Source organism: Oncorhynchus mykiss, chromosome 7 (assembly GCF_013265735.2).
Source record: "Oncorhynchus mykiss isolate Arlee chromosome 7, USDA_OmykA_1.1, whole genome shotgun sequence".
NCBI classification, from domain to species: Eukaryota; Metazoa; Chordata; class Actinopteri; order Salmoniformes; family Salmonidae; genus Oncorhynchus; species Oncorhynchus mykiss.
Window position 1 is genome coordinate 1,534,510 of NC_048571.1, and position 27,358 is coordinate 1,561,867.

The 27,358-nt window shown below is 41.8% G+C and overlaps 2 protein-coding genes across 14 annotated transcripts in view; one reads left to right on the plus strand and one right to left on the minus strand.

Moving 5' to 3' along the window:
* Positions 1-17,646, minus strand: part of LOC110496987 (cyclin-dependent kinase-like 5) — a 69,865-nt gene extending 52,219 nt beyond the window's left edge. For 8 of the 10 annotated variants that reach the window (XM_036982039.1, XM_036982033.1, XM_036982034.1 and 5 more), the window contains exons 1-2: positions 11,583-11,872; positions 3,066-3,100 (exon numbers count right to left, since the gene is read on the minus strand). In XM_036982039.1, coding sequence (XP_036837934.1) covers positions 3,066-3,100; positions 11,583-11,646 — 99 coding nt within the window. In that variant the 5' untranslated portion in view covers positions 11,647-11,872. Of the gene's footprint in view, positions 1-3,065; positions 3,101-11,582; positions 11,873-17,489 lie in introns of those variants that run through there. The other 2 variants (XM_036982037.1, XM_036982038.1) reach the window with 2 other exon arrangements.
* An 845-nt stretch (positions 17,647-18,491) lies between these two features.
* The window catches only part of scml2 (Scm polycomb group protein like 2), a 57,136-nt gene continuing 48,269 nt past the window's right edge, over positions 18,492-27,358 (plus strand). For 3 of the 4 annotated variants that reach the window (XM_036982040.1, XM_036982041.1, XM_036982044.1), the window contains exons 1-2: positions 18,492-18,587; positions 21,830-21,891. The gene's annotated coding sequence lies outside the window, so the exon portion shown is untranslated. The remainder of the gene's footprint in view (positions 18,588-21,829; positions 21,892-27,358) is intronic. The other variant, XM_036982042.1, reaches the window with a different exon arrangement.

Sequence of the window (27,358 nt, forward strand, 5' to 3'; positions counted from 1 at the left end):
ATAGATCAGCCCCGAGTATCAGATTCTGCCTGTCTATGGATCTCTGCAGGCTTAATCTCGTTTAAAAACATGACGTCCTTTCATCAGAACCCACATACTGTAACGGGCATACAGTGCATTCAGACAGTATTCAGACCCCTTCACTTAAAATGGATGACTTTTTTTTTTAAATCCTCAACAATCTATACACAATACTCCATAATGACAAAGCATTTTCTTTTACTTAAATTTTTTTTTAAAAACTTTTACAATTTTTTTAAATATTTTTTTTTACAAATGTATAAAACATAAAAACTGAAATACCTTATTTACACAAGTATTCAGACCCTTTGCTATGATACTCGAAATTGAACTCAGGTGCATCCGGTTTCCATTGATCATCCTTGAGATGTTTCTAGAACTTCATTTGAGTCCACCTGTGGTAAATTCAATTGATTGGACATGATTTGGAAACGCACACACTGCACAGTTGGCAGTGCATGTCAGAGCAAAAACCAAGCCATGAGGTCAAAGGAATTGTCCGTAGAGCTCCGAGACAGGATCGTGTAGAGGCACAGATCTGGGGAAGCATTGAAGGTCCCCAAGAACCCAATGGCCTCCATCATTCTTAAATGGAAGAAGTTTGGAACCACCAAAGCTTTTCCTTAGAGCTGGCCGCCCTGCCAAACAACACCCAGCAATTGGGGGAGAAGGGCCTTGGTCAGGGAGGTGACCAAGAACCCGATGGTCACTCTGACAGAGCTCCAGAGTTCCTATGTGGAGATGGGAGAACCTTCCAGAAGGACAACCATCTCTGCAGCACTCCACCAATCAGGTCTTTATAGTAGAGTGACCAGATGGAAGCTACTCAGTAAAAGCACATGACAACCCACTTGGAGTTTGGCAAAAGGCACCTAAAGGACTCCCAGACCATGAGAAACAAGATTTTATGGTCTGATGAAACCAAGATTGAACTCTTTGCCCTGAATGCCAAGCGTAATGTGTGGAGGAAACCTGGCACAGCTCATCACCTGGCCATTACCATCCCTACGGTTAAGTATGGTGGTGGCAGCATCACGCTGTGGGGATGTTTTTCAGCGGCAGGGACTGGGAGACTAGTCAGGATAGAGGGAAAGATGAACGGAGCAACGTACAGAGAGATCTTTCATGAAAACCTGCTCAGGAGCGCTCAGGATCTCATACAGGGTCGAAGGTTCACCTTCCAACAGGACAACGACCCTAAGTGTAACAGTATAACTTTAGACCGTCCCCTCGCCCATACCCGGGCGCGAACCAGGGACCCTCTGCACACATCAACAACAGTCACCCACGAAGCATCGTTACCCATCGCTCCACAAAAGCCACGGCCCTTGCAGAGCAAAGGGGAACTACTACTTCAAGGTCTCAGAGTAAGTGACGTCACCGGTTGAAACGCTATTTAGCGCGTACCCCCGCTAACTAAGCTAGCCGTTTCACATCCGTTACATCAGCACGCAGCCAAGACAACGCAGGAGTGGCTTAGGGACAAGTCTCTGAATGTCCTTGATTGGCCCAGCCAGAGCCCAGACTTGAACCTGATGCAACATCTCTGGAGAGACCTGAAAATAGCTGTGCAGCGACGCTCCCAAACCACCCTGACAGAGCTTGAGAGGATCTGCAGAGAAGAATGGGAGAATCTCCCCAAAGACAGGTGTGCCAAGCTTGTAGCGTCATATCCAAGAAGACTCAAGGCTGTAATCACTGCCAAAGAGTAAAGGGTCTGAATACTTATGTAAATGTGATATTTCCATTTTTTATTTTTAATACATTTGCAAAAATGTCTAAAAATCTGTATTTGCTTTGTCATTATGGGCTATTGTGGGTAGATTGATGAGAAAAACAACTATTTAATCATTTTTTTAATTTTAGACCTTAAACTGTGCCCAGTGGGTAGTGACCAATATTTTGTTTCATTTCCTCCAGTTTTACTCTGCAAAAATAGAGAAGGACCGAGTCTATCATATAAAATAGTGACTCATCTTTGCCAGAACAATAGTCTACCTGGCGATGTTATTGATCATGGTCATAGTTCAGATAGGCCTAGTTTGGGTGGCTTCTGGCTAGATGTCTAAATATAGCTGTAACATCGCACTGTCTTCAATATTACGGAACGAAGATGCCTAATTGTGAGGAGGAACAGCAAGCAGGCTGCCATCCAAAGTGGTGCAGACAGAATATGCTTTCCATCTGATCCTGCAACCTCCACTACAAGTAGGCTGAATGATTTAGCTACCTCTGGACTCTAGAGAAGTGACATGATATATCCCTAGTTGATTCTGCTCTGGCCTCTAGAGAAGTGACATGATGTATCCCTAGTTGATTCTGCTCTAGACTCTAGAGAAGTGACATGATATATCCCTAGTTGATTCTGCTCTAGGCTCTAGAGAAGTGGCATGATATATCCCTAGTTGATTCTGCTCTGGACTCTAGAGAAGTGACATGATATATCCCTAGTTGATTCTGCTCTAGACTCTAGAGAAGTGACATGATATATCCCTAGTTGACTCTGCTCTGGACTTTAGAGAAGTGACATGATATATCCCTAGTTGATTCTGCTCTGGCCTCTAGAGAAGTGACATGATATATCCCTAGTTGACTCTGCTCTGGCCTCTAGAGAAGTGACATGATATATCCCTAGTTGATTCTGCTCTGGCCTCTAGAGAAGTGACATGATATATCCCTAGTTGATTCTGCTCTAGACTCTAGAGAAGTGACATGATATATCCCTAGTTGATTCTGCTCTAGACTGAAATTAGGCAAACTATTCGAATTTTAGCAACCAGGAAAGCGGTTTCAGCATATTGCACCTTTAAGGATGAAGAGAACCTGTTATAAGCATGTATACCTTAAGGATGAAGAGAACCTGCTATAAGCATGTATACCTTAAGGATGAAGAGAACCTGTTATAAGCATGTATACCTTAAGGATGAAGAGAACCTGTTATAAGCATGTATACCTTAAGGATAAAGAGTAAAATGTTACTGTGCATTTCACATAAGACTTCCTGAAGAATCGACTGTGTGACACTGATGCCGTCATGGTCTTACCTTGTGCCTGCACTTCAGAACCACTCCATAGGCTCCTGGAGAGAGAAGAGAGGAGAACGCTTAGCAACAGGGATTTATCCAAACATGACTTATATTTGTATTAATGGTTCGGCTAAAAAAAGTTGTGAAATCGTACTATAAAGAGTTGATATTCTCTAAACAAGGTGAGTGAACTGGAGCTCATCTTCACTATGTTCTGTAGTCATTCAAGGGTGAAGAAACAGTCTTGGGAGATGTCATGCACCTCAGCTCATGCCCACTTTATGCTCATCCATATTTCAAAGATGAAGACTTCAACTGTGAACCCTTCATTTGGCTTTCTGGCTTTGTTTTTTTAAATATATATATATATATATATATGTATATATATGTAATGCTGTTTACCCTTTTTCTCCCCAATTTTGTGATATGCAATTGGTAGTTACAGTCTTGTCTCATTGCTGCAACTCCCGTACGGACTCGGGAGAGGCGAAGGTCGAGGGCTGTGCGTCCTCCAAAACACAACCCAACCAAGCCACATTGCTTCTTGACAAGCCAGCCACACCAATGTGTTGGAGCAAACACCCTGCACCTGGCGACCATGTCAGTGTGCACTGCTCCCCGGCCACAGGAGTCGCTAGAGCGCGATGGGACAAGGACATCCCTGCCGGCCAAACCCTCCTCTAACCCGGACGACGCTGGGCCAATTGTGTGCCTCCCCATGGGTCTCCCGGTCGCAGACGGCTGCGACAGAGCCTGGACTCGAACCGGGATCTCTAGTGGCACAGCTACTTAGACCAAAGCACCACTCGGGAGGCCCACTGCTTTCTGGCATTCTGACAGATGCTGTCAGAGCAAACCTGATTCCTCCATTACCTACATGACAACATGACCGGTCAGGAGGTAGTCAGTTGATAGTCAGTGGATAGTCAGTTTATAGTCAGTTTATAGTCAGTTTATAGTCAGTGGATATTCAGTTTATAGTCAGTTTATAGTCAGTTTATAGTCAGTTGTTAGTTGGTGGATAGTCAGTCTATAGTCAGTGAATAGTCATCACATAGCCAGTAGATAGTCTGTGAATAGTCATCACATAGCCAGTAGATAATTATTGAAGTCATCACATAGCCAGTAGATAGTCTGTGAATAGTCATCACATAGACAGTAGATAGTCTGTGAATAGTCATCACATAGCCAGTAGATAGTCTGTGAATAGTCATCACATAGCCAGTAGATAGTCAGTGAATAGTCATCACATAGCCAGTAGATAGTCTGTGAATAGTCATCACATAGCCAGTAGATAGTCTGTGAATAGTCATCACATAGCCAGTAGATAGTCTGTGAATAGTCATCACATAGCCAGTAGATAGTCTGTGAATAGTCATCACATAGCCAGTAGATAGTCTGTGAATAGTCATCACATAGCCAGTAGATAGTCAGTGAATAGTCATCACATAGCCAGTAGATAGTCTGTGAATAGTCATCACATAGCCAGTAGATAGTCAGTGAATAGTCATCACATAGCCAGTAGATAGTCTGTGAATAGTCATCACATAGCCAGTAGATAGTCTGTGAATAGTCATCACTAGTCTGTGAATAGTCATCACATAGCCAGTAGATAGTCTGTGAATAGTCATCACATAGCCAGTAGATAGTCAGTGAATAGTCATCACATAGCCAGTAGATAGTCTGTGAATAGTCATCACATAGCCAGTAGATAGTCTGTGAATAGTCATCACATAGCCAGTAGATAGTCTGTGAATAGTCATCACATAGCCAGTAGATAGTCTGTGAATAGTCATCACTAGTCTGTGAATAGTCATCACATAGCCAGTAGATAGTCTGTGAATAGTCATCACATAGCCAGTAGATAGTCAGTGAATAGTCATCACATAGCCAGTAGATAGTCTGTGAATAGTCATCACATAGCCAGTAGATAGTCTGTGAATAGTCATCACATAGCCAGTAGATAGTCTGTGAATAGTCATCACATAGCCAGTAGATAGTCTGTGAATAGTCATCACATAGCCAGTAGATAGTCTGTGAATAGTCATCACATAGCCAGTAGATAGTCTGTGAATAGTCATCACATAGCCAGTAGATAGTCTGTGAATAGTCATCACATAGCCAGTAGATAGTCAGTGAATAGTCATCACATAGCCAGTAGATAGTCTGTGAATAGTCATCACATAGCCAGTAGATAGTCTGTGAATAGTCATCACATAGCCAGTAGATAGTCTGTGAATAGTCATCACATAGCCAGTAGATAGTCTGTGAATAGTCATCACATAGCCAGTAGATAGTCTGTGAATAGTCATCACATAGCCAGTAGATAGTCTGTGAATAGTCATCACATAGCCAGTAGATAGTCAGTGAATAGTCATCACATAGCCAGTAGATAGTCTGTGAATAGTCATCACATAGCCAGTAGATAGTCTGTGAATAGTCATCACATAGCCAGTAGATAGTCTGTGAATAGTCATCACATAGCCAGTAGATAGTCTGTGAATAGTCATCACTAGTCTGTGAATAGTCATCACATAGCCAGTAGATAGTCTGTGAATAGTCATCACATAGCCAGTAGATAGTCTGTGAATAGTCATCACATAGCCAGTAGATAGTCTGTGAATAGTCATCACATAGCCAGTAGATAGTCTGTGAATAGTCATCACATAGCCAGTAGATAGTCTGTGAATAGTCATCACTAGTCTGTGAATAGTCATCACATAGCCAGTAGATAGTCTGTGAATAGTCATCACATAGCCAGTAGATAGTCTGTGAATAGTCATCACTAGTCTGTGAATAGTCATCACATAGCCAGTAGATAGTCAGTGAATAGTCATCACATAGCCAGTAGATAGTCTGTGAATAGTCATCACATAGCCAGTAGATAGTCAGTGAATAGTCATCACATAGCCAGTAGATAGTCTGTGAATAGTCATCACATAGCCAGTAGATAGTCTGTGAATAGTCATCACATAGCCAGTAGATAGTCTGTGAATAGTCATCACATAGCCAGTAGATAGTCTGTGAATAGTCATCACATAGCCAGTAGATAGTCTGTGAATAGTCATCACATAGCCAGTAGATAGTCAGTGAATAGTCATCACATAGCCAGTAGATAGTCTGTGAATAGTCATCACATAGCCAGTAGATAGTCAGTGAATAGTCATCACATAGCCAGTAGATAGTCTGTGAATAGTCATCACATAGCCAGTAGATAGTCTGTGAATAGTCATCACTAGTCTGTGAATAGTCATCACATAGCCAGTAGATAGTCTGTGAATAGTCATCACATAGCCAGTAGATAGTCAGTGAATAGTCATCACATAGCCAGTAGATAGTCTGTGAATAGTCATCACATAGCCAGTAGATAGTCTGTGAATAGTCATCACATAGCCAGTAGATAGTCTGTGAATAGTCATCACATAGCCAGTAGATAGTCTGTGAATAGTCATCACTAGTCTGTGAATAGTCATCACATAGCCAGTAGATAGTCTGTGAATAGTCATCACATAGCCAGTAGATAGTCAGTGAATAGTCATCACATAGCCAGTAGATAGTCTGTGAATAGTCATCACATAGCCAGTAGATAGTCTGTGAATAGTCATCACATAGCCAGTAGATAGTCTGTGAATAGTCATCACATAGCCAGTAGATAGTCTGTGAATAGTCATCACATAGCCAGTAGATAGTCTGTGAATAGTCATCACATAGCCAGTAGATAGTCTGTGAATAGTCATCACATAGCCAGTAGATAGTCTGTGAATAGTCATCACATAGCCAGTAGATAGTCAGTGAATAGTCATCACATAGCCAGTAGATAGTCTGTGAATAGTCATCACATAGCCAGTAGATAGTCTGTGAATAGTCATCACATAGCCAGTAGATAGTCTGTGAATAGTCATCACATAGCCAGTAGATAGTCTGTGAATAGTCATCACATAGCCAGTAGATAGTCTGTGAATAGTCATCACATAGCCAGTAGATAGTCTGTGAATAGTCATCACATAGCCAGTAGATAGTCAGTGAATAGTCATCACATAGCCAGTAGATAGTCTGTGAATAGTCATCACATAGCCAGTAGATAGTCTGTGAATAGTCATCACATAGCCAGTAGATAGTCTGTGAATAGTCATCACATAGCCAGTAGATAGTCTGTGAATAGTCATCACTAGTCTGTGAATAGTCATCACATAGCCAGTAGATAGTCTGTGAATAGTCATCACATAGCCAGTAGATAGTCTGTGAATAGTCATCACATAGCCAGTAGATAGTCTGTGAATAGTCATCACATAGCCAGTAGATAGTCTGTGAATAGTCATCACATAGCCAGTAGATAGTCTGTGAATAGTCATCACTAGTCTGTGAATAGTCATCACATAGCCAGTAGATAGTCTGTGAATAGTCATCACATAGCCAGTAGATAGTCTGTGAATAGTCATCACTAGTCTGTGAATAGTCATCACATAGCCAGTAGATAGTCAGTGAATAGTCATCACATAGCCAGTAGATAGTCTGTGAATAGTCATCACATAGCCAGTAGATAGTCTGTGAATAGTCATCACATAGCCAGTAGATAGTCTGTGAATAGTCATCACATAGCCAGTAGATAGTCTGTGAATAGTCATCACATAGCCAGTAGATAGTCTGTGAATAGTCATCACATAGCCAGTAGATAGTCTGTGAATAGTCATCACATAGCCAGTAGATAGTCAGTGAATAGTCATCACATAGCCAGTAGATAGTCTGTGAATAGTCATCACATAGCCAGTAGATAGTCTGTGAATAGTCATCACTAGTCTGTGAATAGTCATCACATAGACAGTAGATAGTCTGTGAATAGTCATCACATAGCCAGTAGATAGTCTGTGAATAGTCATCACATAGCCAGTAGATAGTCTGTGAATAGTCATCACATAGCCAGTAGATAGTCTGTGAATAGTCATCACATAGCCAGTAGATAGTCAGTGAATAGTCATCACATAGCCAGTAGATAGTCTGTGAATAGTCATCACATAGCCAGTAGATAGTCTGTGAATAGTCATCACTAGTCTGTGAATAGTCATCACATAGACAGTAGATAGTCTGTGAATAGTCATCACATAGCCAGTAGATAGTCTGTGAATAGTCATCACATAGCCAGTAGATAGTCTGTGAATAGTCATCACATAGCCAGTAGATAGTCTGTGAATAGTCATCACATAGCCAGTAGATAGTCAGTGAATAGTCATCACATAGCCAGTAGATAGTCTGTGAATAGTCATCACATAGCCAGTAGATAGTCTGTGAATAGTCATCACATAGCCAGTAGATAGTCTGTGAATAGTCATCACATAACCAGTAGATAGTCTGTGAATAGTCATCACATAGCCAGTAGATAGTCTGTGAATAGTCATCACATAGCCAGTAGATAGTCTGTGAATAGTCATCACATAGCCAGTAGATAGTCTGTGAATAGTCATCACATAGCCAGTAGATAGTCTGTGAATAGTCATCACATAGCCAGTAGATAGTCTGTGAATAGTCATCACATAGCCAGTAGATAGTCTGTGAATAGTCATCACATAGCCAGTAGATAGTCAGTGAATAGTCATCACTAGTCTGTGAATAGTCATCACATAGCCAGTAGATAGTCTGTGAATAGTCATCACATAGCCAGTAGATAGTCTGTGAATAGTCATCACATAGCCAGTAGATAGTCTGTGAATAGTCATCACATAGCCAGTAGATAGTCTGTGAATAGTCATCACATAGCCAGTAGATAGTCTGTGAATAGTCATCACATAGCCAGTAGATAGTCTGTGAATAGTCATCACATTGCCAGTAGATAGTCTGTGAATAGTCATCACATAGCCAGTAGATAGTCAGTGAATAGTCATCACATAGCCAGTAGATAGTCTGTGAATAGTCATCACATAGCCAGTAGATAGTCTGTGAATAGTCATCACATAGCCAGTAGATAGTCTGTGAATAGTCATCACATAGCCAGTAGATAGTCAGTGAATAGTCATCACATAGCCAGTAGATAGTCTGTGAATAGTCATCACATAGCCAGTAGATAGTCTGTGAATAGTCATCACATAGCCAATAGATAGTCTGTGAATAGTCATCACATAGCCAGTAGATAGTCTGTGAATAGTCATCCCTAGTCTGTGAATAGTCATCACATAGACAGTAGATAGTCTGTGAATAGTCATCACATAGCCAGTAGATAGTCTGTGAATAGTCATCACATAGCCAGTAGATAGTCTGTGAATAGTCATCACATAGCCAGTAGATAGTCTGTGAATAGTCATCACATAGCCAGTAGATAGTCTGTGAATAGTCATCACATAGCCAGTAGATAGTCTGTGAATAGTCATCACTAGTCTGTGAATAGTCATCACATAGACAGTAGATAGTCTGTGAATAGTCATCACATAGCCAGTAGATAGTCTGTGAATAGTCATCACATAGCCAGTAGATAGTCTGTGAATAGTCATCACATAGCCAGTAGATAGTCAGTGAATAGTCATCACATAGCCAGTAGATAGTCTGTGAATAGTCATCACTAGTCTGTGAATAGTCATCACATAGCCAGTAGATAGTCAGTGAATAGTCATCACATAGCCAGTAGATAGTCTGTGAATAGTCATCACATAGCCAGTAGATAGTCTGTGAATAGTCATCACATAGCCAGTAGATAGTCTGTGAATAGTCATCACATAGCCAGTAGATAGTCTGTGAATAGTCATCACATAGCCAGTAGATAGTCAGTGAATAGTCATCACATAGCCAGTAGATAGTCTGTGAATAGTCATCACATAGCCAGTAGATAGTCTGTGAATAGTCATCACATAGCCAGTAGATAGTCTGTGAATAGTCATCACATAGCCAGTAGATAGTCTGTGAATAGTCATCACTAGTCTGTGAATAGTCATCACATAGCCAGTAGATAGTCTGTGAATAGTCATCACATAGCCAGTAGATAGTCTGTGAATAGTCATCACATAGCCAGTAGATAGTCTGTGAATAGTCATCACATAGCCAGTAGATAGTCTGTGAATAGTCATCACATAGCCAGTAGATAGTCTGTGAATAGTCATCACATAGCCAGTAGATAGTCTGTGAATAGTCATCACTAGTCTGTGAATAGTCATCACATAGCCAGTAGATAGTCTGTGAATAGTCATCACATAGCCAGTAGATAGTCTGTGAATAGTCATCACATAGCCAGTAGATAGTCTGTGAATAGTCATCACTAGTCTGTGAATAGTCATCACATAGCCAGTAGATAGTCTGTGAATAGTCATCACATAGCCAGTAGATAGTCAGTGAATTTCAATCTGCTACTGAAAAATGGACTTCTCTATTATCTTCAGAACTACATGTCAGATATGCCAATCACCTAATAATAAATGACTGTACGAAATGCAGAATGTACCCCATTCATCGCTCTTGAAAACCAACTTACTAACTTCCTGATATGAAGTTCCTGTCCGTGTCACTCATAGTGTCTTGACGGGAGAAGAAAAGCCTCTTCCATGATATGTTCTATAACTGGTGGTCCCTCCCCTCCTTTGTTGCTTCACTTCCTGAATTGAGGAGAGTTGGAAACTCATCACCCCCTGGGTGATGGGTGACAAGTAATCTGTGTGATGAGGATCCTTCCGTCAACAAATGGCATGGGAATGAAATGACTCATCTGATCTAGCGTTAAATTGTATTAGTGGAGGGACCAGTGAAGGAACCATGGGCCAGGGAAGAAGCCGGTCATTTATACCCCAGCTCGGAGTATCTCTCCCTGGCCTGAGAGAGGCTTGCCACTCCCTCGCCCTGTAGCCCTGGGCTATCAGCCTCAGCCCTTCAGCCAGTCAACCACATATACAGGAGAATTCAGGGGCTAAAGAGCTACTGAAGAAGATGATTGCACACTCTTCCTCCATCTAATGTCATTTATTCACATATTAAGTGCATTTTGACATGAAATGACAGTTAGATCAGTTAGAGGAAAGAAAAAGTGCGTAGCTCAAGAGATGAAGACATTATTTTTCAAATCTCCAGTTCTGAATCTGAAAGGGAACGGATGAAGAGCCAGTCGTGCAAATAGAAAAAGGTCAACGAGTGTGATGTTGTCCGTTTGGCGGTGGTTTCTGGGAAGGGTTTCACGGGCACAGCAGCTACAAGGCCTAGCCAGAGGACACATGGAGAGGTGGAGACAGTTTTAGCCCACTGTAGACCCTCCGGTTAAGTGGCGGCTGTTCAGAACTGGGAACACGATGGGCACTTTAGAATAATAATTTATCTCTAGTTCTGCAAACAGTGTTTTTGGACACAGTACTGAGAACTCCTTTATGTTAACCCGCTGATCGTTGTAAACGTTTTCAGTCACAGCCATAAGTAACATAGTGATAACAAGGTCAGAGAGGGTTTTGGCTTTCAGCTTCGACCATCACACCAACATCACTAAAAACAACCCACAAATAAACACATTAGTGTAAAACAGTCGTGTTCCCTTTGACAGTGTAATTCAGTAGTTGTAAATAATGATCAACTTACCTTCACCTACAATGCCAAGGACTTCAAATTTATTCATCACATCACCGATGTCAGTGGTCTTCATGAAGAGGAAAGCAGCTGAGAGGAGCAGGAAGGTCTTAGAGAAGAGAGAACTCCAGGCCGGACTGAGACCAGAGTTTTACCACGCAACACAGAGGAGAGTCCTGGAGGAGTCTCCTCATCTTCTCTCGCTCTCTCTTTGACTCTCTCTTTCTCTCTCTCACACACACACACACTCTCTCTCTCTCTCTGCCTCTCTCTCTCTCTGTCTCTCTCGCTCTCTGCCTCTCTCTCTCTCTCTCGCTTTTCACTCACTCTCACTCGCTTTTCACTCACTCTCACTCTTTCACTTTCTCTCACAAATCTCTCTCTTCCTCAAACATTATTTATCTTGCAGTCTCTCTGTCTCTCACACCCCACACCCCACACACTCTTACCTGAAAAAAACAGAGGGAAAATAGGGAAAGTGTGAAGGTCACACAGTGCAGATCAGCTGGAGGTCCCAGCTAACTTCATGCCTTTCTGCTGCCTGTGTGACAGCTAGAGACACACACACACACATGCACACACACACACATATATATACACACACACACACACACACACACACACACACACACACACACACACACACACACACACACACACACACACAAACATACACACGCACATATACACACACATATATACACACACACACACACACACACGCACACACGCACACACACACACACAGTCTTGCGCAGCTAACCTTGTGGGGACATACAATTCACTCCCATTCAAAATTATATTTTCCTTAACCCCTAACACTAAACCTAAACCCTAAACCCCCTAGAAATAGCATTTGACCTTGTGGGGGCTAACAAAATGTCCCCAGTTGGTCCAATTTTTGTTTATTTACTATTCTAGTAGGGGACTTCTGGTCCCTACAAGTATAGTTAAATACGTCCACACATATACACACACGCACGCACACACACACACACACACACACACACACACAAACACACACACACACACACAAACACACACACCCACGTCACATTTCATCACACGTCAAATCACATCACGTACAGATGGTAGTCAGTACATACAGCACAGCAACATTTCATTGGGTCTCCCTCCCTCCCTCCCTCCCTCCCTCCCTCTCTCTCTCTCTCTCTCTCCCTCCCTCCCTCCCTCCCTCCCTCCCTCCCTCCCTCCCTCCCTCCCTCCCTCCCTCCCTCCCTCCCTCCCTCCCTCCCTCCCTCCCTCCCTCCCTCCCTCCCCTGAAGGAAGACATTACAGAAACAGAAACCATCAGGGATGGAAACGCGACCTTCTAAATGGTAAAGTGGAAACGATCGATATGACATATGTACAGGATAAAACCCTAACGTAGATGTCATGCAGTCATTAGGTAGGACTGTGAAAGACTGGGACACTGCTGAACTGGGTCCTACAACAACCTCGTTTTGGGGAGTATGTGTTGGGGAATCACAGACACTGCCGAACTGGGTCCTACAACAACCTCGTTTTGGGGAGTATGTGTTGGGGAATCACAGACACTGCCGAACTGGGTCCTACAACAACCTCGTTTTGGGGAGTATGTGTTGGGGGAATCACAGACACTGCCGAACTGGGTCCTACAACAACCTCGTTTTGGGGAGTATGTGTTGGGGAATCACAGACACTGCCGAACTGGGTCCTACAACAACCTCGTTTTGGGGAGTATGTGTTGGGGGAATCACAGACACTGCCGAACTGGGTCCTACAACAACCTTGTTTTGGGGAGTATGTGTTGGGGGAATCACAGACACTGCCGAACTGGGTCCTACAACAACCTCGTTTTGGGGAGTATGTGTTGGGGGAATCACAGACACTGCCGAACTGGGTCCTACAACAACCTCGTTTTGGGGAGTATGTGTTGGTGAATCACAGACACTGCCGAACTGGGTCCTACAACAACCTCGTTTTGGGGAGTATGTGTTGGGGGAATCACAGACACTGCCGAACTGGGTCCTACAACAACCTCGTTTTGGGGAGTATGTGTTGGGGGAATCACAGACACTGCCGAACTGGGTCCTACAACAACCTTGTTTTGGGGAGTATGTGTTGGGGGAATCACAGACACTGCCGAACTGGGTCCTACAACAACCTCGTTTTGGGGAGTATGTGTTGGGGAATCACAGACACTGCCGAACTGGGTCCTACAACAACCTCGTTTTGGGGAGTATGTGTTGGGGGAATCACAGACACTGCCGAACTGGGTCCTACAACAACCTCGTTTTGGGGAGTATGTGTTGGGGGAATCACAGACACTGCCGAACTGGGTCCTACAACAACCTCGTTTTGGGGAGTATGTGTTGGGGAATCACAGACACTGCCGAACTGGGTCCTACAACAACCTCGTTTTGGGGAGTATGTGTTGGGGGAATCACAGACACTGCCGAACTGGGTCCTACAACAACCTCGTTTTGGGGAGTATGTGTTGGGGAATCACAGACACTGCCGAACTGGGTCCTACAACAACCTCGTTTTGGGGAGTATGTGTTGGGGGAATCACAGACACTGCCGAACTGGGTCCTACAACAACCTCGTTTTGGGGAGTATGTGTTGGGGGAATCACAGACACTGCCGAACTGGGTCCTACAACAACCTCGTTTTGGGGAGTATGTGTTGGGGGAATCACAGACACTGCCGAACTGGGTCCTACAACAACCTCGTTTTGGGGAGTATGTGTTGGGGAATCACAGACACTGCCGAACTGGGTCCTACAACAACCTCGTTTTGGGGAGTATGTGTTGGGGAATCACAGACACTGCCGAACTGGGTCCTACAACAACCTCGTTTTGGGGAGTATGTGTTGGGGGAATCACAGACACTGCCGAACTGGGTCCTACAACAACCTCGTTTTGGGGAGTATGTGTTGGGGAATCACAGACACTGCCGAACTGGGTCCTACAACAACCTCGTTTTGGGGAGTATGTGTTGGGGAATCACAGACACTGCCGAACTGGGTCCTACAACAACCTCGTTTTGGGGAGTATGTGTTGGGGAATCACAGACACTGCCGAACTGGGTCCTACAACAACCTCGTTTTGGGGAGTATGTGTTGGGGAATCACAGACACTGCCGAACTGGGTCCTACAACAACCTCGTTTTGGGGAGTATGTGTTGGGGGAATCACAGACACTGCCGAACTGGGTCCTACAACAACCTCGTTTTGGGGAGTATGTGTTGGGGAATCACAGACACTGCCGAACTGGGTCCTACAACAACCTCGTTTTGGGGAGTATGTGTTGGGGGAATCACAGACACTGCCGAACTGGGTCCTACAACAACCTTGTTTTGGGGAGTATGTGTTGGGGGAATCACAGACACTGCCGAACTGGGTCCTACAACAACCTCGTTTTGGGGAGTATGTGTTGGGGGAATCACAGACACTGCCGAACTGGGTCCTACAACAACCTCGTTTTGGGGAGTATGTGTTGGTGAATCACAGACACTGCCGAACTGGGTCCTACAACAACCTCGTTTTGGGGAGTATGTGTTGGGGGAATCACAGACACTGCCGAACTGGGTCCTACAACAACCTCGTTTTGGGGAGTATGTGTTGGGGGAATCACAGACACTGCCGAACTGGGTCCTACAACAACCTTGTTTTGGGGAGTATGTGTTGGGGGAATCACAGACACTGCCGAACTGGGTCCTACAACAACCTCGTTTTGGGGAGTATGTGTTGGGGAATCACAGACACTGCCGAACTGGGTCCTACAACAACCTCGTTTTGGGGAGTATGTGTTGGGGGAATCACAGACACTGCCGAACTGGGTCCTACAACAACCTCGTTTTGGGGAGTATGTGTTGGGGGAATCACAGACACTGCCGAACTGGGTCCTACAACAACCTCGTTTTGGGGAGTATGTGTTGGGGAATCACAGACACTGCCGAACTGGGTCCTACAACAACCTCGTTTTGGGGAGTATGTGTTGGGGGAATCACAGACACTGCCGAACTGGGTCCTACAACAACCTCGTTTTGGGGAGTATGTGTTGGGGAATCACAGACACTGCCGAACTGGGTCCTACAACAACCTCGTTTTGGGGAGTATGTGTTGGGGAATCACAGTCAAAATAAGGAATGAAATGAATGCTGTAAATATCATTACAAAAAGGACGTGGATAATCAGTGCATATTTCCAAATGCCGGTGATCCCTGGACCGCTTGGCTGGCAACATGTTACAGCTGAAGTTTTCCACTACAGTAGCCTTGGTAATAACTGCACAGTCAGTGTCCTCCACATCATGTGTGGCAAACAAACACTCTGGAATCAACTCCCATAGGCAGGACTTCCACATAGTTAAGAAGGAACATGAGTCTAAAAACAGCAGCTGACCCCAACCATTTTCCTTAGAGGTATGTTCTGCACTTAGGAAAACGCCCGCACAGAAAACACACGAAGGAGAAAAAAAAAACACATCAAAAAAATTTAGAAACTGTAGTTTAAAATACTCTGCACATTGTTGGCTTATGGAATGTACTGTTCTGTGCTAACTAACTGCAGTTATTAGTCCATTAAATCATTAAATGAGGAAATAGCACTAGATTAGTATAACTAACCCAAAATAGACCACAGCCTGTCCTTCCAACGGGGGCTAACCAATTAGAATGGGTAGAACAAGCAAGGAGGTGGGCAGAGCCAATCAGGAGCTAGCAAGACCCTATTTGAGCGTTCTAGCATGTATTTGCATATTTCTGTTAGGGAACGCCTACTCTGTGCAATAACTAAATTCTCCCTTCGCACTCTGTCTAAACAACTATTCATTTATTTACTTTGGCAAAGGGTAAAATCTGTCTAAAACTTAGTCCACTCTGTTCATAATAGATTCTAGTTTTGGGAACAGAAAATTGCATTGAGATCAAATGTTTCATCGATGAGAAAATGTGCAGAACGTGGCCAAAATCTTCTCCCACTGCCGGCCACTGGGCTTCCTGTCACTACCATATTTGGAGGTGAGTGGAAACGCCAACCGGATGCTTCAGATGTATACATCTGGTGAAACATCATTGTTCTATCTGTGGACTAACCTAGAAAACAGAGGCAGTGGTTCCCAAAAGCTCAACATCTACAACTGTTACGTTGTAGGAAATACCCCAGACTAGGTCTGGCAACAGGCAAATGAACAGATACAAACTAGTCCCTGCTGCTATTCTGGGGTTGCTACATCCCACAGGTTCATAACTTGAAATGATGAATGATGGATTGTATGTATGTGTATGTATGTGTGTGTGTATGTGTGTGTGTGTGTGTGTGTGTGTGTGTGTGTGTGCGTGTGTGTGTGTGTGTGTGTGTGTGTGTGTGTGTGTGTGCGTTGGTGTGACAGAGTGAGAGAGAGCGAAAGAGAGACAGTGAGACACAGAGAGTGAGAGAGAGAGAGAGAGAGAGAGAGAGAGAGAGAGAGAGAGAGAGAGAGCTGGTGTGCGATGAAACTGCGTCTCTAAATCGCAGTGACGCTAAAGCAAAGCAAAACAGCATTCCTATAGCCTGCTCTGTCAGCCTCCCACTCCTGCATCACCATGTAATGTAGGCAGCCTATGTAGGCTATGCCATGTATCGATCACGATGTCTAGCAACACACGGCTTTACCAAAACCTGATTCCATTCTCATGACAAATGAGATGTTATGTCTGTGATATAACAGAATGACAGAAGGACATCTGGATAATAAGCTCGTATAATTGTCATCAGGTTGACTGTAAGCTATGTCTGCCTGTGCAGTCTATGGAAAAAAAGCTCGATCTGCACTGACTGAATAACACCATGTCCATGAAAATGATGCTGTGGTGTGATGGTGGAGACAGAACAGAACAACAGCATACTAAACGGGGAAAACACATTTAACGGTTAAACGATCCAATACTCACTCAGTCAGATCTTTGAAACGGATAAAACGATTCCACCTGCATCATCCTTTAACGAAGTGTCGGATGCAGCTAGCCTCAACGGTAACTAATATTAACCTGCACCGTGTTCTATACTCAGCCTACTGCTGGTTAAAGCTGCAACCGCATCCTTCTGACTGGCGTCAGTTTAGACCAATAGAAAGGCGAGAAGGGTCATTCCACCTACACCCTTTTTCTCTTAACCTATGAGGGTAGAGTAAGTGTAAAACATTGTCCAAAAGGCGGGATTTTATTTAGGTTCGAGCTGTCTCTCTAGTGACGGTCTGTCCTGCTTTGACAGTGCTGAAAGTCTTAGAGCCATGTAGGCTATTTGATCCTATTCTACTCTATTATTTAACTTAGCCTAGTTATTTACGGTTATAAATGCTATGTTATGGTATTCATTCTGTCACATAATTAGTTTAAATGCAAGAAAAGGTGAAATCAGGAAATAATTGAATATTAAAACCATCTCTAAATTATTTGTCTGTAATTATTTCAATGCTCATTCTATGGAAATGAGCTAACAAAGCCCAAAACAGTCTGAAACCATTAGGCTACCTGTGGCATCTCCTTCTATTCTATTCTATTCATAATTCATGCTAATGAGGCAAGTAAAAGATGCTATGAGTTTCTATCTATTCGTCGTTCGTTAAACTCGGTGACAAAATAGTAGACTCTCACTCTCACCCTCTCTAACTCTCTCTCTCTCTCTCTCTCTCTCGGCTAATATAGATCCTTTGCCATAGCATATGTTTTTCATAGCATTTTCCTATATATTTTGTACATATTTTTATTCAGATTAAATTAATTTATATTCCTTCTACTATGCAAAAAAGTACCACTAGTCTATTGTAGTTTCGTTTCCTTATAAATATATTTAGTAAATATGGTTAATTTCACAGAAAGATATTCTGTATTTTATAGAATCTATGAATAAATTCCCCTTATTATAAAACCTACAGTGGAAAACATAAATTGCAGCTTGCTGTTGGACATGCGCGTGGTGTAGAACACGGAATATGGCGGCCTGCATCTGATGGCAAATGAAGGATCTGACGCGAATACCTTCTCGAAACTGTGAGTACTACATTGTGTGTATTTCATGATAACTTCCAGATATAGTTTAAGGAATTTTCGCTCTCATCTAAGCCTACGGGTTTATGTAGGCTATGTACAAACACTGAGAGAGCAGAGATTAAACGTAAACAATGAGTACTACGCCATGAGCTCGGTGTGTATTTTTCATGGCACATTTTGGCTCTTGTAACATATTCCCTGGACTCTACTGCTGCACAGTGGGCGCTATTGGTGTTTACGATGGTCAATTTCTTTCAGAGAAAGAGATCATAATAATAATAATAATTGTGGAGATATGATCGAGGCACATGCTCCATTTCTAAATCGTAGTATTAGTTCCTCGCTGACATCATTGACAGGAACAGAGAGAATGATGAAAAAGGAAAAAGGAAACGCATCACACGCCGATGTTTTATTTATTCAATTGATTGCCAACACACGTTAGTATGTTTTTATTTATACTTTATTGTTTTATTTACACTAGGCTTGCCGTATTTCCCCAAAAACTTATTTGCACAGGGTTGTCTTTGAAAAACAATGAGTCGATCAATAGGCTTTTCTTTATCTAAGAGAATGCTTAACAGTTGTCTATCTATGTACCCATTTTTGTAATATATATTAATGAATTAAATAAGTATTAACGAAATATAAACTAAGGGCATATTTTTCTAATTTCTAAACTGCTGTGAGCCTCTTCGGTTAACGCCCACTTCTGAGGAGTGCAGCCACTCGATGTGGACACGCCCACTACATTAGTTTTACTCGGACACCATTCACCTCATATCATGTTATACAATGTATCAAATAGAGATTTTATGGTGTAACAGCAAGGGTTCTTAAAGAGTAGGTAACAAACGTAACCACATGTAACATAAGGATTTGCGTTAGTATACACATGAAAAATCCCAATGCAAAGTTCTTTTCGGGAATTATTACATAAAACAGATCAGAATTTCCAAAGAATGCCGAAGTCGTGTCGGGAAAGGTTTTTCAAGGGTGTGATGTAATATGGAAGACCCTGCAAGCCAACCTATTCCCTAAAATGTAAACTCCTAAAGGAATAACTTCAAATGTTTAATTTCAAATTAAACCAAATCGTTGGCACTCATGATTACTGGCTTCAATTACTTTCAGCCAACTTACAAGCAAGTAAGTTTATTTTTTACAAATAAACTTGCAAGGTTGCTAGCCAACTAACCTAACATTAGCCCAAATGGCCTGATAAGGTTAGCCTTATTAGCCTGCTAACATTAGCCCTACTAGCCTGCTAATGTTAGCCCGATCAGCCAGTAGCTATCAACACCTAGCTTACAGCTACATTAAAGTAAACCAAAGTCTTGGAAATATATAACACCATACAACTAGTTATCAATGAATGTTAGCTATATGCAGTTATCATAGCCAGCAAGCTAACCAGCCAGCTAAAGTTAGCTATTTAGCCAACTAGCTATTAGCCTAGCCAGCCTAGCCAACCACCACGGTTATGGTCGGCAAGCTAGAGCTCTCCTACTGGAGACCAGCTAGAACACAACTAACACGTAACTGCATATGAAAAGCAAAGAGAACGCAGAGACTGACATATTGATAGTTGGGGGCCCATCCGATGCAAACACTTTTAAAAGAGTGGGGGGCCCATCCGATGCAAACACTTTTAAAAGAGTGGGGGGCCCATCCAACGCAAACACTTTTAAAAGAGTGGGGGGCCCATCCGATGCAAACACTTTTAAAAGAGTGCCAGCTGAGTTAGCTACCGAAGAGAGGAGAGACGGGCTCTTCATCGGGCCGAAATCCAAAATAGATTTCAGATGTCCGTCAACTAGCGCGTTAGCACTAATCCATGGTTGGAAAAGTTGCAAAACTCCCATAGCCTACTTCACAGAGAACATGCCAAAAAGTTGAAAAAACAAAAAGGAGAACAGACAAGGTATTACACAATTACAGCAAGCAGGTGTGAGTTTCTCTGTCGTTTGGAGCCCACGGCAAGAAGGCACCGGTGCCTGCTTGCTAAAAGGTTCCCACCTAGATAACACAGCCCACCTAGATAACACAGCCCACCGAGATAACACAGCCCACCTAGATAACACAGCCCACCTAGATAACACAGCCCACCTAGATAACACAGCCCACCTAGATAACACAGCCCACCTAGATAACACAGCCCACCGAGATAACACAGCCCACCTAGATAACACAGCCCACCTAGATAACACAGCCCACCTAGATAACACAGCCCACCTAGATAACACAGCCCACCGAGATAACACAGCCCACCTAGATAACACAGCCCACCGAGATAACACAGCCCACCGAGATAACACAGCCCACCGAGATAACACAGCCCACCGAGATAACACAGCCCACCGAGATAACACAGCCCACCGAGATAACACAGCCCACCGAGATAACACAGCCCACCTAGATAACACAGCCCACCTAGATAACACAGCCCACCGAGATAACACAGCCCACCGAGATAACACAGCCCACCTAGATAACACAGCCACAGTTGTGGAAAAGTACCAAATTGTCATACTTGAGTAAAAGTCAAAATACCTTAATAGAAAATGACTCAAGTGAAAGTCACCCAGTAAAATACTACTTGAGTAAAAGTCTAAAATAATTTGGTTTTAAGTATCAAAATTAAAAGTATAAATCATTTCAAATTCCTTATATTAAGCAAACTAGACGGCACTATTTCTTCGTTTTTTTATTTTAAATTTATGATTAGCCAGGAACACACTCCAACACTCTGACATAATTTACAAACAAAGCATGTGTGTTTAGTGAGAGTCTGCCAGATCAGAAGGCAGTAGGGATGACCAGGGATGTTCTCTTGATAAGTGCATGAATTGGACCATTTTCCTGTCTTGCTAAGCATTAAAAATGTAACAAATACTTTTGGGTGGCAGGGAAAATGTATGGAGTAAAAAGTACAATATTTTCTTTAGGAATGTATTGAAGTAAAAGTTGTCAAAAATATAAATAGAAAAGTACAGATAGCCCAAAAAAGTACTTAAGCAGTACTTAAGTATTTTTACTTAAGTACATTACACCACTGCACAGCCACAAAGTCAGTGAAAAGCATGAGGTGTGGCTAACGTTAGCCGGCTTGGGCTGAATTCGCTAGCATAGAGTAGCTCCTCCATATGACGTTGAGAAATTGTGGGTAGTTTAGAAGTTATCCGGAAATAAGTTAATAAATATGTAATAACCCAAAAACATGACTATGTTTGTACTGATAGGTAACCAGATCGGAACTACAACTACGTTACTAAGTCTTTGGCCGTGCTGTGTTCTTACCGTGGTGAGTAAAAACTAATGCTTGCTACCCTTTTAAACTTTTTCAGCTCGAGACCCAAATGAGAAATTGATGGTCCTCCTGTGACCCAAATCGTCCTCCAACAACCCAAACTAATAATACATAGTGTGTAATAATAGATATAAAGTGGGAAGTATTCACCCCTTGGCATTTCTCCTATTTTGTTGCCATACAACCTGGAATTAAAATGGATTTTTGAAACATTTGATTAAAACAACATGCCTACCACTTTGTAGATTCAAAATGTTTTTTTTATTGTGAAACAAACAAGAAATAAGACAAAAAACAGAACTTAAGGGTGCATAACTATTCACCCCCCCCCCCCAACGTCAATACTTTGTAGAGCCACCTTTTGCAGCAATCACAGCTGCAAGTCTCTTGAGGTATGTCTCTATACGCTTGGCACATCTAACGACTGGGATTTTTGCCCATTCTTCAAGGCAAAACTGCTCCAGCTCCTTCAGGTTGGATGGGTTCCGCTGGTGTACAGCAATATTTAAGTCATACCACAGATTCTCAATTGGATTGAGGTCTGGGCTTTTACCAGGCCATTCCAAGACATGTAAATGTTACCCCCTAAACTATTCGAGTGTTGCTTTAGCAGTATGCTTAGGTTCATTGTCCTGCTGGAAGGTGAACCTCCATCCCAGTCTCAAATCTCTGGAAGACTGAAACAGGTTTCTCTCAACAATTTCCCTGTATTTAGCACCATCCATCATTCCTTCAATTCTGACCAGTTGACCATGTAATTGGTTGCACCAGATCTTATTTAGGGGCTTCATAGCAAAGTGGGTGAATACATACGCACACACCACTTTTCATTTTTTAATTTTTTACATTTTTTTTAAACAAACTATTTTTTTTTAAATTACTTCAACAATTTGGACTATTTTGTGTATGTCTATTACATGAAATCCAAATTAAAATCCATTTAAATTACAGGTTGTAAAGCAAACTAAATAGGAAAAATACCAAGGGGGTTGTCACAACTTCCGCCCGAAGTCGTCTCCTCTCCTTGTTCGGTCGGCGTTCGGTGGTCGACGTCACTGGCTTTCTAGCCATCGCCGATCCACTTTTCATTTTCCATTTGTTCTGTCTTTGTCTTATCACACCTGGCTTCACTCAATCAATGACTTGTTTATTATTTAACCCTCTGTTCCCCATGTTGTATTTGTGAGTGATTGTTTATTGTATTTTCGGTCCGTCATTGTGTGCTCGTGATGTTACTTTGTACATTTGTCATTTTGAGTAAAAGTACGTTGATTACTCATATTTGCTGTCCTGCGCCTGACTCTCTACACCAGCTACACACACGACCCTTACAGGGGATGAATACTTTTGCAAGGCACTGTATTCTCACGACTCACCCCTGACATTCCCAGGGCCCCCTTTGGGACCCTACCCATAGTTTAAGAAAGCCTATGTTACAGGTTAGTAAAAATAGAACATTTCCTTCCCATGACAACAAAAACTGAACAATAGAATAATAATCCCTGAGTGGTGTTTGTCATATTATTAATCTACTAAATGAAAGAAGTGTATATCAGTACTGTACTGTTTATGATGGACTACTGGTATAGCCTTCCCTTTATGTACTGTTTATGATGGACTACTGGTATAGCCTTCCCTTTATGTACTGTTTATGATGGACTACAGGTATAGCCTTCCCTTTATGTACTGTTTATGATGGACTACTGGTATAGCCTTCCCTTTATGTACTGTTTATGATGGACTACTGGTATAGCCTTCCCTTTATGTACTGTTTATGATGGACTACTGGTATAGCCATCCCTTTATGTACTGTTTATGATGGACTACTGGTATAGCCTTCCCTTTATGTACTGTTTATGATGGACTACTGGTATAGCCTTCCCTTTATGTACTGTTTATGATGGACTACTGGTATAGCCTTCCCTTTATGTACTGTTTATGATGGACTACTGGTATAGCCTTCCCTTTATGTACTGTTTATGATGGACTACTGGTATAGCCTTCCCTTTATGTACTGTTTATGATGGACTACTGGTATAGCCTTCCCTTTATGTACTGTGTATGATGGACTACAGGTATAGCCTTCCCTTTATGTACTGTTTATGATGGACTACTGGTATAGCCATCCCTTTATGTACTGTTTATGATGGACTACTGGTATAGCCTTCCCTTTATGTACTGTTTATGATGGACTACTGGTATAGCCATCCCTTTATGTACTGTTTATGATGGACTACTGGTATAGCCATCCCTTTATGTACTGTTTATGATGGACTACTGGTATAGCCTTCCCTTTATGTACTGTTTATGATGGACTACTGGTATAGCCATCCCTTTATGTACTGTTTATGATGGACTACTGGTATAGCCTTCCCTTTATGTACTGTTTATGATGGACTACTGGTATAGCCTTCCCTTTATGTACTGTTTATGATGGACTACTGGTATAGCCATCCCTTTATGTACTGTTTATGATGGACTACTGGTATAGCCATCCCTTTATGTACTGTTTATGATGGACTACTGGTATAGCCTTCCCTTTATGTACTGTTTATGATGGACTACTGGTATAGCCTTCCCTTTATGTACTGTTTATGATGGACTACTGGTATAGCCATCCCTTTATGTACTGTTTATGATGGACTACTGGTATAGCCATCCCTTTATGTACTGTTTATGATGGACTACTGGTATAGCCTTCCCTTTATGTACTGTTTATGATGGACTACTGGTATAGCCATCCCTTTATGTACTGTTTATGATGGACTACTGGTATAGCCTTCCCTTTATGTACTGTTTATGATGGACTACTGGTATAGCCTTCCCTTTATGTACTGTTTATGATGGACTACAGGTATAGCCTTCCCTTTATGTACTGTGTATGATGGACTACTGGTATAGCCTTCCCTTTATGTACTGTTTATGATGGACTACTGGTATAGCCTTCCCTTTATGTACTGTTTATGATGGACTACTGGTATAGCCTTCCCTTTATGTACTGTGTATGATGGACTACAGGTATAGCCTTCCCTTTATGTACTGTTTATGATGGACTACTGGTATAGCCTTCCCTTTATGTACTGTTTATGATGGACTACTGGTATAGCCTTCCCGTTATGTACTGTTTATGATGGACTACTGGTATAGCCTTCCCTTTATGTACTGTGTATGATGGACTACTGGTATAGCCTTCCCTTTATGTACTGTTTATGATGGACTACTGGTATAGCCTTCCCTTTATGTACTGTTTATGATGGACTACTGGTATAGCCTTCCCTTTATGTACTGTGTATGATGGACTACTGGTATAGCCTTCCCTTTATGTACTGTTTATGATGGACTACTGGTATAGCCTTCCCTTTATGTACTGTTTATGATGGACTACTGGTATAGCCTTCCCTTTATGTACTGTGTATGATGGACTACTGGTATAGCCTTCCCTTTATGTACTGTTTATGATGGACTACTGGTATAGCCATCCCTTTATGTACTGTTTATGATGAACTACTGGTATAGCCTTCCCTTTATGTACTGTTTATGATGGACTACTGGTATAGCCTTCCCTTTATGTACTGTTTATGATGGACTACTGGTATAGCCTTCCCTTTATGTACTGTTTATGATGGACTACTGGTATAGCCTTCCCTTTATGTACTGTTTATGATGGACTACTGGTATAGCCTTCCCGTTATGTACTGTTTATGATGGACTACTGGTATAGCCTTCCCTTTATGTACTGTTTATGATGGACTACTGGTATAGCCTTCCCTTTATGTACTGTTTATGATGGACTACTGGTATAGCCATCCCTTTATGTACTGTTTATGATGGACTACTGGTATAGCCTTCCCTTTATGTACTGTTTATGATGGACTACAGGTATAGCCTTCCCTTTATGTACTGTTTATGATGGACTACTGGTATAGCCTTCCCTTTATGTACTGTTTATGATGGACTACTGGTATAGCCTTCCCTTTATGTACTGTTTATGATGGACTACTGGTATAGCCTTCCCTTTATGTACTGTGTATGATGGACTACTGGTATAGCCTTCCATTTATGTACTGTTTATGATGGACTACTGGTATAGCCATCCCTTTATGTACTGTTTATGATGGACTACTGGTATAGCCTTCCCTTTATGTACTGTTTATGATGGACTACTGGTATAGCCTTCCCTTTATGTACTGTGTATGATGGACTACTGGTATAGCCTTCCCTTTATGTACTGTTTATGATGGACTACTGGTATAGCCTTCCCTTTATGTACTGTTTATGATGGACTACTGGTATAGCCTTCCCTTTATGTACTGTGTATGATGGACTACTGGTATAGCCTTCCCTTTATGTACTGTTTATGATGGACTACTGGTATAGCCTTCCCTTTATGTACTGTTTATGATGGACTACTGGTATAGCCTTCCCTTTATGTACTGTTTATGATGGACTACTGGTATAGCCATCCCTTTATGTACTGTTTATGATGGACTACTGGTATAGCCTTCCCTTTATGTACTGTGTATGATGGACTACTGGTATAGCCTTCCCTTTATGTACTGTACTGTTTATGATGGACTACTGGTATAGCCTTCCCTTTATGTACTGTGTATGATGGACTACTGGTATAGCCTTCCCTTTATGTACTGTTTATGATGGACTACTGGTATAGCCTTCCCGTTATGTACTGTTTATGATGGACTACTGGTATAGCCTTCCCTTTATGTACTGTTTATGATGGACTACAGGTATAGCCTTCCCTTTATGTACTGTGTATGATGGACTACTGGTATAGCCTTCCCTTTATGTACTGTGTATGATGGACTACTGGTATAGCCTTCCCTTTATGTACTGTGTATGATGGACTACTGGTATAGCCTTCCCTTTATGTACTGTTTATGATGGACTACTGGTATAGCCTTCCCGTTATGTACTGTTTATGATGGACTACTGGTATAGCCTTCCCTTTATGTACTGTTTATGATGGACTACAGGTATAGCCTTCCCTTTATACATTATAACCTTTTAATAGGATGTTAAAGTGTCAGTATTATTTAGTATGGTATTATTATTAAGTATGGTATTATTTAGTATGGTATTATTATTTAGTATGGTATTATTATTGTCAGTAGTATTTAGTATGGTATTATTTAGTATGGTATTATTATTTAGTATGGTATTATTATTGTTTAGTATGGTATTATTCAGTATGGTATTATTTAGTATGGTATTATTATTGTCAGTATTATTTAGTATGGTATTATTTAGTATGGTATTATTATTGAGTATGGTATTATTTAATATGGTGGTATTATTTAGTATGGTATTATTATTGTCAGTATTATTTAGTATGGTATTATTAATTTCAGTATTATTTAGTATGGTATTATTATTATTTAGTATGGTATTATTTAGTATGGTATTATTAATGTCAGTATTATTTAGTATGGTATTATTATTGTCA